An 11,101-nucleotide genomic window follows, 5' to 3' on the forward strand; every position below is an offset into this window, starting at 1 on the left:
CTTCTTAAATACAAGCGCTTTGAGACTAGAACCGTCTTTCAGAGTTTCTGCTATGCAGGATAAATGCTTGGATGTCGGGTCCTTTTCCAGACCGCGGCGTCTGGCGGCGGCGGCGCCAGCCGGGAAAGCGAAATTAACTCATCCGGGAAAAGCGATCCTGGCCGGTAAGTTAATTCTATCAATTATACTACCTGGGAAAATGCGCCGGTTAGAAATAACCATACGCAGCCAACACATTATGGTGCTTTTTACGCGCAGCTCGGCGAAGCTGATCACATCCCTGAATGAACAGAAAGTGAATAAGAAATCAGATTCTCGGGAAACGTCTGCTCGACAGGATTGAACGGAATAACGCACTTTCCTCCTGTTGCATTTTGTTGGGTGCGGTTTTTGTTTTTGTTTTGCGCATGTACGACCAGACGCGTCTTGATAACGCGGTTCTGCGCGTGCAGCTAAGAATGAGGTTAATGCGCACCTTATTCACATCCTTTAAAGCCACTTAAACATCACGAGCCGCTGGCCCGAGGCGGCCTGGTCCAATAGTCCCCTCTATTTCCACCAACTCCTCTCTTGCGCACGGACTGACTGTCATACCCGAAGATGCTGAGGCAAAGCCAAAGTTCTCCTTCTCTGCCCTCCAGCGCGGACCTGCTGCACTGATGGGATCGCATCCCTATCCGAAGATCACCTCCGACGCACTTTACGTAATGGCATTATTGGATGGATGCGCAGCAGGTTTGAGTGGTGGTGACCAGAGGGAGAGAACAGAAAGCAACGCCACAAGCTCGTGACGTCACGCACCGAAGGGTGTTATTTGCTTTATGCTGCATCAGTAACTAACAGATGTTTGAACTGTTTGATCTAGTGATTACATTTGCGTTCAGGGGTGAAGCATCTCTCCCAAAAGGATCAGCATTAAAAGAAATAACAATGAAAAATCAGCAGATAAATAATGTTCAGAGACAAAAACCATCACAGGTATTGATTCTGCTTCTGCTAGTTCATAGTTCATTATCAGCATTGTAATAAACCTCAGTGGAGCTGATTATAGCCACCTCGCTGATTGAGTGGTTGAACCCTGCTGAGGTTCAGAATCTCTCTTCCTCTTCTTTGCTCCTCTGCCTCGTTCCGTTCACCCCCTCCTAAGTTGATGGACAAAGTGCGGCATCTTATTTGTTGATTTCTGTCTTGTTCAGTGGCTGCATGCTGATATTATCCTTTTTTGAATGAATTCTTTTTTAGTCTTTAATTATCAGTGTTTGTGATTGAAATGCGTTTTACAGGCATCAAAACAGATTTAAGAAAGTTTTTAGGATGTTTTAAATAAAATAAAACCTACAGTAATGGAGTTGGGATAGGATGAGAGGAAACAGAAATTTGTTACTGCGTCATGACAGCGGCTGGGACATGAAATATGGGCATTGGTTTTCCTTCCCCCGTCACTCCTGTGCAGCCTGATTGACGGGATGTGACCCAGTGTTGCTCTGCGGCCCCCTCTCCCTGCCTCTTTGGTCATTTCAAGCCGTTCTGTTCAGTTTTGCATCCGCAACATGATTTCTTTTCGCCACGCGTGCATGCCTGTAGAGAGATGGAAGGTCAAAGCTTACAGAGCTCACTGGTGGAGAAGGAGGTGGAAAGCTATTGGGGGGGCTTGTGAGCTCGTTCGGCTCCCAATGGTTAGTTCAAGTCTCCTCTCAACACCCACTGGTGATTACTGAAGAGGAAACGCAGGAGAAGCGTTTCATCTGTGTAAGGCCTGGGGGGGGGGGGGGGGGGACACACACACAGAGAGCTCTCTTTATTCTACTTTGGTACCATGGTAGCTTGAATTTCCCAGGAAAGCAGGCCAGTTTTAAACGTCCCTGTTCCTATTCCCTCTTCCTGAATGTCGCTCTCTCCAGCCTCAGGGCAGGCACTTAGCTTTTATGAGCCGCTGTCTCCTCTTGGGCAAGAAGCGCTTGTCAAACTGTCCTTACTCCCCGTTTCCTCACGTCACAACTGACGCACCCGGATCGCCTCCCCTTCAGTGCTCTGCTGGTCACAGACTCAGAGTACCGGGAGGCAGGATAATAAATCAGTGCACTCCTCTCTCCTCTCCTGACTGCCTGCGCCGTATTATGTCTTCAGTTTCCCTGCTTTGGATATTTGATTACCTTTGAGATTAAGAATTGCTGATTTAACATTTTTAGCAATTTTCATGAACTGTAAATTGTACTGAAACAAATGTCTGTATATTACTTTTGTCTTTGTGTTTTTTTTTTTTTTACAATTGGTTAGTATATTTTGGCAACAGACAAAGGCTTTAAATTTTAGAGTGTCTTTGAATGCACCAGACCAAAAGTGGGTTTGACTGCATGAACATGTTCAAATGTAAGAAATTAGTGTAAACAGTCAACAGTTTATCTAAGTAATATGAATGAAAAACATTCCTATTCAACAGTTCACTTGTTCGTGCTCATGTGGGAGGAGCCTGGCGGCCTGTACACAACTGTACACATTGTCAAAACAGCATGTGCACATTTGTCTTTTTCATATAAGCCAGTGTACAAAGTGTTTGCTTGCAAGGATCTAGCAGTTCTAAAAGTTTTGCTTCCGTCCTGTAATTAAGGATCCGTGTTCCTCAGGACGGAGGAAGCCGAAGAGGCCAGACGTCGGATGAATAATCCTTTTCATGTTTTTTTTCTTGAGGTAAACAGAAATATTATGGCTCCGTTAATAGGACACCTCGTGTTTGAAGTAGATCAGTCCTCTGACTATGTTCATTTAAACTGGAGATTTGTACATTAGAACATCTTTCCCTCAGCCTCCAGAGGATTTAAACTGAGTGATGATAGTCCAACTGAATGAATAATCGATAGATGAATAATAATAGTCGATAGTTGCCGCAAAACTGCTTATTGGGTTCCTGGCTCGTACATTTTTGCACACACATATTTGACAGTTCCAGGTTAAATTTATTGTCGGAACTCAACTTATTCAAAAATTGAATTGCTGGAAAAAAACGTTTATGTTTTCATGCAACAGTGCTTTAAAAAAATCCACAGCTTTTCAGCAAGGCAGCAGAAAAACAGTGAATTCTGAGGACTGATGATTTCTCTGTAGATTTACTTTGGCAGAGCAGCGTTGCCTTTAAACAGAACACCATTCATTCTGTGTGTGATTTATGAAGCTGCTGTTTGGGTCTCGAGTATAAGACTCTGGAAAAACCTTTTTCCTGACACTACCTGTTTCTCATCAGCTTTTGGTTCCCTCCAGCACAATTTCCACATCTTTCTGAGCGATATTGGGTGTCAACGCTCGATGTGGACGCATTGATTTTATGACTCGGTGAGGAGGAGCGAGGAGGTAGAAATGAACTGGAAAGGAGAACAGGCATGTGAAGATCAGGATTAATTGCCATTTAGCTCAGGGAAGGAACCCACAGCAGCACTGGAGTCATTTCGGTGTCGTCTTTGAACTCGTGTTTTGGATGTTAGCTGCAAACCAGAGGGGACACATAATCCACAGATGCTGTGTGTTCAAACCCTGATGATTAATGTGTGTGTGTGTGTGAATGTAGTGATTCAGCTATGAATGCATTGTAATCAAGTGAATCCATGTGTAATCAATGATAAACAATTAATTAGCTCAAAATAATTATTACCGTGAAAAATTTTCAATCAATCAAATTGCAAATCACAATTTTACAAAAGCCAGTGGTTAAAACTAGAGAAGGATTTGAAATGCTCTTACTTTGGAATGGCAAGATCTGTGAAAGAATGAGATCAAACAAGCACATAATGTGCATCAGTGCTGCAAAAATCAAAGATACATTCACATTAAAATGATCGATAAGGCTTTTTAAAATAAAATAAAAAATATCAGGTACAAGTTTTCTCTTGAGACCTGATTAGGATTGTTGTAGTTTACCGTGTCACAGCCTTTAGACTATTGTAGCCACTTCAGTTTTCCTAACTTAGCACAAAAGAACATGTCCAGTACAACGATCTTCATAATTAAGCGGAATAATTATCGTGGATCGGTGGTTTCTTTTGTTAGTCTGGGTGCGTCTCTATGTTCCCGTGGAACAGCATGATGTGTGATGAGCCTCCCCTCCACAGTGTGCTGGTGTGTCTGTGTCATTGAGTTAATGGAGGCTTTGGCCAGGCTAACGGGGCCCCTCCCTGCAGGCTGAGTGGATAATTAAATTAATGTCGGCCTGCTCTCTCTCCTTCCTCCTACATTTGTGACTTATCTGTGTTGTGCATAAGTATGCTTTGACCTCGTGTGCCCCCCCACGCTTTCTGTTCCTCAAACAGCACAGTCTCTGCAGCTTCACCATAGCTGAAGCCGCCATTTCATCTTCGCCATCCTCTTCGCCCTCCTCTTCCCTCAGCAGCAGCGCATTTAATTTTTATGGATGGAAAGCCATTTGTGGAGTCACAGTAATGATCTATAACCTAATGGGACCGACTTGCGTTTCATACTAGGCTGGGTGCTCAATCAGCTTGGTGAGGCTGCAGCCATTCGGATACGGTATGGTGATGAAATGCCAAGGCTGCTCGAGAGACTAAATGTGGTCTTTCATCACAGACACTCGTTTAATCAGTCCAGCAGTAACTTTTACTCTTATGTGTTTTACTTTCTTTTTTTTTTAAACCACTCAGAGATTTCCTGTTTTTTAGGTGGAATTGCAGGTGGAATAGAGATCTGCATTACCTTCCCCACAGAGTACGTTAAGACCCAGTTACAACTGGATGAGAAGGCCAACCCACCCAAATATAGAGGAGTAGGTGAGTGTCTGTCTGTCAGTCTGTCTGTCGCTCTCTTTCATGAGCTCATTATCTAATTACCCATCATCCCCAGGTACATCAGTGATTCTGGCAGGCTGTCACTGTACTTGTTTATATGAGTTACGGCAGGCTGGGACACACACACACACACACACACAAACCCACGCGCACACACTCCGGATGTGTTCATGCTGGCTGGAGCTCTGAGGATCTGAGACCACGCTAATGAGCGCTCAGACAGCTGCTGCTGTTCCAGCTCTGCCGTGCATCTGGCTGTTGCAGCTTACTGGACTGAAGTCTCCCAGAATAAGAAGCAAGCACATTAAAAAACACAAAATCTGGAGAAAAAGCAGCATGTGTTGCTTCTCATCGCTTTTGTTTCTGTTTTCTTTATCGGGTCCTTATATATATATATAAGCTGCTGCTTATACCAGCTGCTTCAATGGTGGCTTGGATGTTAGAGTATTAGAATCAGACAATGGAATGAAATTAAAAGTTGAGGCGTTCATATCTAATTTCTTCCAGGTGACTGTGTGAAGCAGACGGTGCAGGGTCACGGAGTTAAAGGGCTGTACAGAGGACTCAGCTCACTCCTGTATGGATCCATTCCCAAATCTGCCATCAGGTAAGTAACGTGCATTCCTATTGTTATAGTCGGTAAAACTACCTATGTGAACATAAAGAAGTAGCTGCTACTTCAAATAGCAAGTTCCTCATTTCACTGTTACTTTAATAATGTCACATGTGATTTCCACACAGCTCTTTAAAGATTACAATAATTTACTGATCAATGCTGGCAGCCAAATATATATATATATATATTATAACATTACATGTTCTAATCTTCTTGTATCTGATGCCTGTATTGAAATAAACAGTAGACACTACTGTGTACACGTTTGTGCTGATAGATGCTGGGATTAAATGCACACTTTTTGTGTGTTGTGATCTCCTACCTGGAGCGACTAACTGTAACACATCCAATTATTCTAGTCCATTACCCATAATGCAAAGCATAAATGCTTCTCGGCTCTGCTATAATTACATTATTCTTTCACAGCAGTGACATTTACTATCCAGGCAGTTGTGCACAATGCACTGCACACTCGCACCTTGCACGGAACCAGATGCCTTTGTGCCTGTCTGCCTGTCTGCCTGTCTGCCTGGCTGTCTGGCTGTCTGTCTGCCTGCATGTCTGTCTGTCTGTCTGCTGATTCTATCTGAGGGTAGCGCTTATGAGACAAGCCTATCCAGGCGGAACAAAGATGTCACTCAAACCCGGGCAGGGTCTCAACAGGTCTAGATGGGTAGACTATGCCAGTGTGTGTGTGTGTGTGTGTGTGTGTGTGTGTGTGTGTGTGTGTGTGTGTGCGTGTGTGAGTGTGTGAAAGCCTCCAGTCCTCTTTTCATGGGGAGCCTGAAAGGTTTTGTTCCCTGAAGAAATGTGGCCTGGAGGAGCTCAGAGGTTTACGTCATATTTTCTGTCTAACATATCAGCACACTATATTGTGTATAAAATAATAAATCGTCAATCAAATACTCTTCTAGCCCTTTGGGTTTTTAACTGAACCCCTCCTGTTTACCTGTCAGTACAGGATCTTTGAATTTCATGCAGGTAAAATGTCTCACTAACCCCCAAGAAGACACAAAATACTGCAGGTGTATTATACTGTATATAATATGACTGAAACATGACGCACTGATTGAACATTTTTGAGAATGGAACAGTTAGATTTGATTCGTGGAGAAAAAACTTGGGAATTTTCCACTCACATCTCTTATCCTGCACTATTTGTTCGAGCTTCCCTTTTATTTTTACTTCGTCTATCTTCCTCCCCTCCCCCTTCCTGTTGCTCCTTTGCCTTCTCAACCACGTTTCTTCCTCCATCCCATTTGCTGATTGCTTGTGCACCATCATGCACCACAGTGTCTGCTGGATGGTTGTCATGGAGGTATGAGAGGCAGAGAGAAGGCAGCCTTTGACCTTTCCTCCTCTTCCTCCTCCCTCTTGTCTGCCTTTTCTCCTTTCTCTCCGATTTACTCCATTCTCCATCTTTTAGTCTCTTTTCTCACCGGGACATTTGACCTTGTAGTAAAAGCCACTAATGAAGGTCGTAGAGCCCTGCCGTCTAGAATGACTCATCTCTGACTGCGGATGGTGGCCAAAACACGATGGGAAGGTTTAATTCACAGAGTAAATTGGAGCGTGAGCGGACTTGCCAGTAGAATATTTCTCTACTTTAACTAAACAGTGTTTTTCCACCAGGTTGCTTCTTACATGATCTGTCATCTCTGCAGCTGCAGGGACATCCACATTTTCATTTTCTCCTCTCCAAATCTAAACAGCTGCTTGCTGTGTTCATAAATAGGAAGAAGGTTGGATTTATTTTTATGTGGTGTTGTTGTTGTTGTTGCTGTTTGCTCCTACTTGACAGTGGGAGTCGGTTCATTAAATGGAGCCACTCTAATGCAAATATTGAGATGGCGAAACGGAAGGGTTCTGAGCAGAGGAAGATATTGAGATAGAATATTCAGAAAACTGAAATTTCATGAGCCGAGTGTGAGAGAGGAGCTCCGTGATGAGGCAGAACGGTTCAGGAAGACTGAGGAAAGGCAGACAGGAAAACAAAGCATCCATCAGGACTGTGTCTGTCCTCCTCCGCCTCGCCTCTAAACGTACCCGACCGCATCCTGCATTTGCCACAACTCGGTTCCATCTATAAATAACCTTGTAAAAGAATCGCTGACGCTACATTTTCTGATTGTGGAGCGACATGCGTACCCCCCCCCCCCCCTCTCCTTGGCAGCTGTTGCTGGTCACTTGTTGGTTACTGATAAACTGCGTTTATTGTTACATCTTTAATCACGACTGCATTGGAAGGAGTTTTATTTCTCGAGGCGTATCTGTGGTAATGCTTTTATTTGTACCATAAAGTGTCAACATCCCTCTGTGCCGCATAATTCCTGGTGAGAGGCGGCATAATTCTATTTAGTAAAATCATCTTTGACCACACTATTTGTGATCAATTTGAATTTGATTTGGATTTTATAGTCATTTGCTTTAGCCTTTTCCAAAAATAATCAGGATGATCTCAAGTGATTAAAGCTGTATGAGAACCAATCCTGTGTCTTGAAGAAATGAACATTTAGTTTCAGCAAACAAGAATAAGTGTAACAAGTGTAAAACGAGCTTCTAACTTCCAGTCTGTCATCTTTAATAATGAGCGTTGTCCTACTATAAGTTGTTTGGTGATCTAAATTAATGAAATTGAACACAGGGTTGCACTCTGCAAATCTTGTCCCTGGAATCTTGTGAAATGATTTTTAATGGCGTCCTGTATTAAATCATCCCTCAGTCCTCTGTTGGCTCTGGCCCGTTCCTCAGGTTTGGAGTATTTGAGTTCCTCAGCAACCATGCAAAGGACGAGTCTGGTCGACTGGACAGCACCAGAGGCCTGCTGTGTGGGCTTGGTGCCGGGGTCATGGAGGCTGTTTTTGTGGTCTGTCCCATGGAAACTGTTAAGGTATCTCACCAACTGTTATATTATCAGATTTCTGCTGGGGATTTTAATGCCCTATAATGTTAAAAATATATGCTTTTGTACAATGCAAACCACAAACTATACACACGACTGTTTTTCTAAGGCTGCTAGACATTTATTATTCTCTGAGATAACCTCAGGGTGCCTAAAATAATATAAACTAGCATTTCAAAATCCAGCATGAGTCTTTTCTTGTTTTATAGTTCCAGTGCACAATTTGTCTGTGCATGTTGTATTTCCCTTTTGCGAGCCCCTTTTTGAAGACTAAACATTTCCACTATCTGTCCACTTTGTCTCCTTCTTTGTAAAAAAAAAAAAGAAAAAAAGCAAATCATCATGTTTTTAATCTCTCAAGGTGAAATTCATTCATGACCAGACCTCAGCCAACCCCAAATACAAAGGCTTCTTCCACGGAGTGAGAGAGATCATCAGGGCGCAAGGTGCGTGCAACTCTACTGTCCCCTACTGGTCAGATAGGGTGACGAAAATTTAAATTTAGCAGCGGAACGTTCAGATGGGACGTTTGATGAGGGCGTGAAAGATAAACCACTTCCTTTACCTTGTCAGGACTGAGAGGGACGTATCAGGGCCTCACCGCCACCGTCCTCAAACAGGGCTCCAACCAAGCCATTCGGTTCTTTGTGATGACGTCTCTCAAGAACTGGTACAAAGGTCAGTGCGACCTTTGAGATGACTCCTATATTGACACCTGTTGCATGAGAGCTGAATAAATTCTACTCAGTTATGTTTTCAGTACGGGGCTACATTTGCAATTCACTTGACTCCGATGTTACGTCCTGTCACTATAGGCGATAACCCCAATAAAGCCATCAATCCCTTGCTGACTGGAGCCTTCGGTGCCACAGCTGGAGCGGCAAGCGTCTTTGGAAACACTCCATTAGATGTGATCAAGACCAGAATGCAGGTTTGCTGGTCATTACAAAGCATACTTCTTGTGTTTCTCGCCTTTATTTGGAAAAGTTTTCCACAGGCTGACATTGATAAAAAAAAAAATATCACTCCTTTCTCTCCAAAGGGACTGGAAGCACATAAATATAAAAACACAGTGGACTGTGCCTTGAAGATTCTCAGACACGAGGGCATGGCGGCGTGAGTATGAGGCCATTTTGTTTCAGTATGGAGTGTTAGCTTTATTGGGTTTCATCCACTGCTTTTTTTTTGGAGGATGTTATATATAGATTTTCTTTTTATTAATGGCTGATTGTTTTCCTCTCTTTGTCTGGTTCATCTGTAGTTTCTATAAAGGGACAGTTCCTCGGCTGGGCCGCGTGTGTCTGGATGTGGCCATAGTTTTCATCATCTATGAAGAGGTGGTGAAGGTTCTGAATACGGTCTGGAAGACAGATTGAGCCAGACTGTAGCCGGTTGCAGTTTACAGTCACATAAACTGCAATAACGTCCAAAACTAGGTCTTTAAGAAAACACTTTTACTCATTCATAATAAGCCAGTTATCCACAGTGTGGATTCTTTACTCGAGTTTAGTTCTTTTACCAGCATTTTATTTTTTGAAGCAATTATATTTTGTATTCTTGTGCCAAATGCTCAACATATTGTACTAATATAACAGTGTGTTCAAAATAGTTAAATGATTTGCACACGAGAATAGCAAATTTTGAGACTGGATAAATGTATTTATTGAAATTTGAATGTTGACTATCGAGATAGTTGAGGGTCTATTTCCTGTTAGCTTGTGCCACTTGTGTCAATGATTATTCTGTAATGTTGTGAAGGTGTTTTTAAGATGATAGGATAATAATCTATTGCTGTATTTCACTGTGAGTCTCAATGACCCAACAACACTGAGTCATAAAGACAGAATAAACTGAGACCTCTTCTTCCCATTCTACTGTTCATCTTAACACCTGGAAGATTATTTGTCTTTTTTATTTGAAGCAGATTTCAATCTCTGTTGCCTCATGTGCCTTTTACTGTTTGTTTGATGTTCCTTGATTTATGATTTTAATCATCTCTGAGATTTCTGTTGTTCAGACATATTGGTTTTAGATTAACAATATAATCACTAGTGACGTGAATAGTCATAATCAATATGTATTACTAGAAATGTATGTTAAAAAGTAAATTAACTATATTTACCTCTTTCTGAAACAATGTTCTGTTTTCTATTTTGTGTTTGCACATGCAAAAATGTGCTCATGTGAAATAGTGAGGAGAATGTTATTGGTATATATAGATAATCAATGTTTTCCAAAGCTGTGTATAGCTGACTCGGCATGTTATGAAGAAGCTTCTATAGTAGCCGGCGTCCCTCCTTTTGTCCTTGCTCGATGTAAAGTCCTTTGTTTTGGACTTTCAAAACTCATTAAATCAAATATATGGAAACCCGAAAGCATGCAGACTGTTCTCTCTCTCTCTCTCTCTCTCTCTTTCTCTCTCTCTCTCTCTCTATCTCTATCCCCCCCCTTCATATGTTGCTCTGCCCTTTTGGTTATTGCAGAACGAGTTGAGAAAAACCATAGGGGGCAGGTAGACGAGTAACAGGGAACGCATTGTTCCAGTTTTGGCTGATGCTCTTGCAAAGTGATTCAACTATTACACACACACACACACACACACAGAGCGAATCCCCTGGTGCTTCTGTGTTTGTCGTGAGAAGGAATGCAGTTCTCTGTAGAAGATGGGAGTCAGAACAGCATGGGGTGGACAATTTGGCCTGGATGAGAACGTGCACTCAAGTGTGTGTGTGCGTGTGTGTGTGTGTGTGTGTGTGTGTGTGTGTTGGCTGGATGAAGTAATTAAGCAATAAT

At 42.5% G+C, this 11,101-nt stretch overlaps 1 protein-coding gene across 1 annotated transcript; it reads left to right on the top strand.

Annotated features, from left to right (window-relative positions):
• The first annotated feature begins 52 nt into the window (after positions 1–52).
• si:dkey-178e17.1 (tricarboxylate transport protein B, mitochondrial) lies at positions 53–10,502 on the top strand. The gene is made up of 9 exons (XM_068738331.1): positions 53–164; positions 4,665–4,772; positions 5,298–5,397; positions 8,158–8,296; positions 8,670–8,754; positions 8,882–8,986; positions 9,124–9,239; positions 9,351–9,424; positions 9,570–10,502. The coding sequence occupies exons 1-9, from the start codon at positions 53–55 to the stop codon at positions 9,682–9,684; spliced, it is 954 nt and encodes a 317-aa protein (XP_068594432.1). The 3' UTR covers positions 9,685–10,502.
• The last annotated feature ends 599 nt before the right edge of the window (positions 10,503–11,101 follow it).

This window comes from Brachionichthys hirsutus, chromosome 4 (assembly GCF_040956055.1).
Source record: "Brachionichthys hirsutus isolate HB-005 chromosome 4, CSIRO-AGI_Bhir_v1, whole genome shotgun sequence".
Lineage (NCBI taxonomy): Eukaryota > Metazoa > Chordata > Actinopteri > Lophiiformes > Brachionichthyidae > Brachionichthys > Brachionichthys hirsutus.

Coding starts and splice junctions, on each gene's coding strand:
- si:dkey-178e17.1 (XM_068738331.1), top strand. CDS start 53: ATGCAGGATAAATGCTTGGATGTCGGGTCCTTTTCCAGACCGCGGCGT. Junction 8,297..8,669: donor GTCCCATGGAAACTGTTAAG/GTATCTCACCAA, acceptor TAATCTCTCAAG/GTGAAATTCATTCATGACCA. Junction 9,240..9,350: donor TGATCAAGACCAGAATGCAG/GTTTGCTGGTCA, acceptor TTCTCTCCAAAG/GGACTGGAAGCACATAAATA.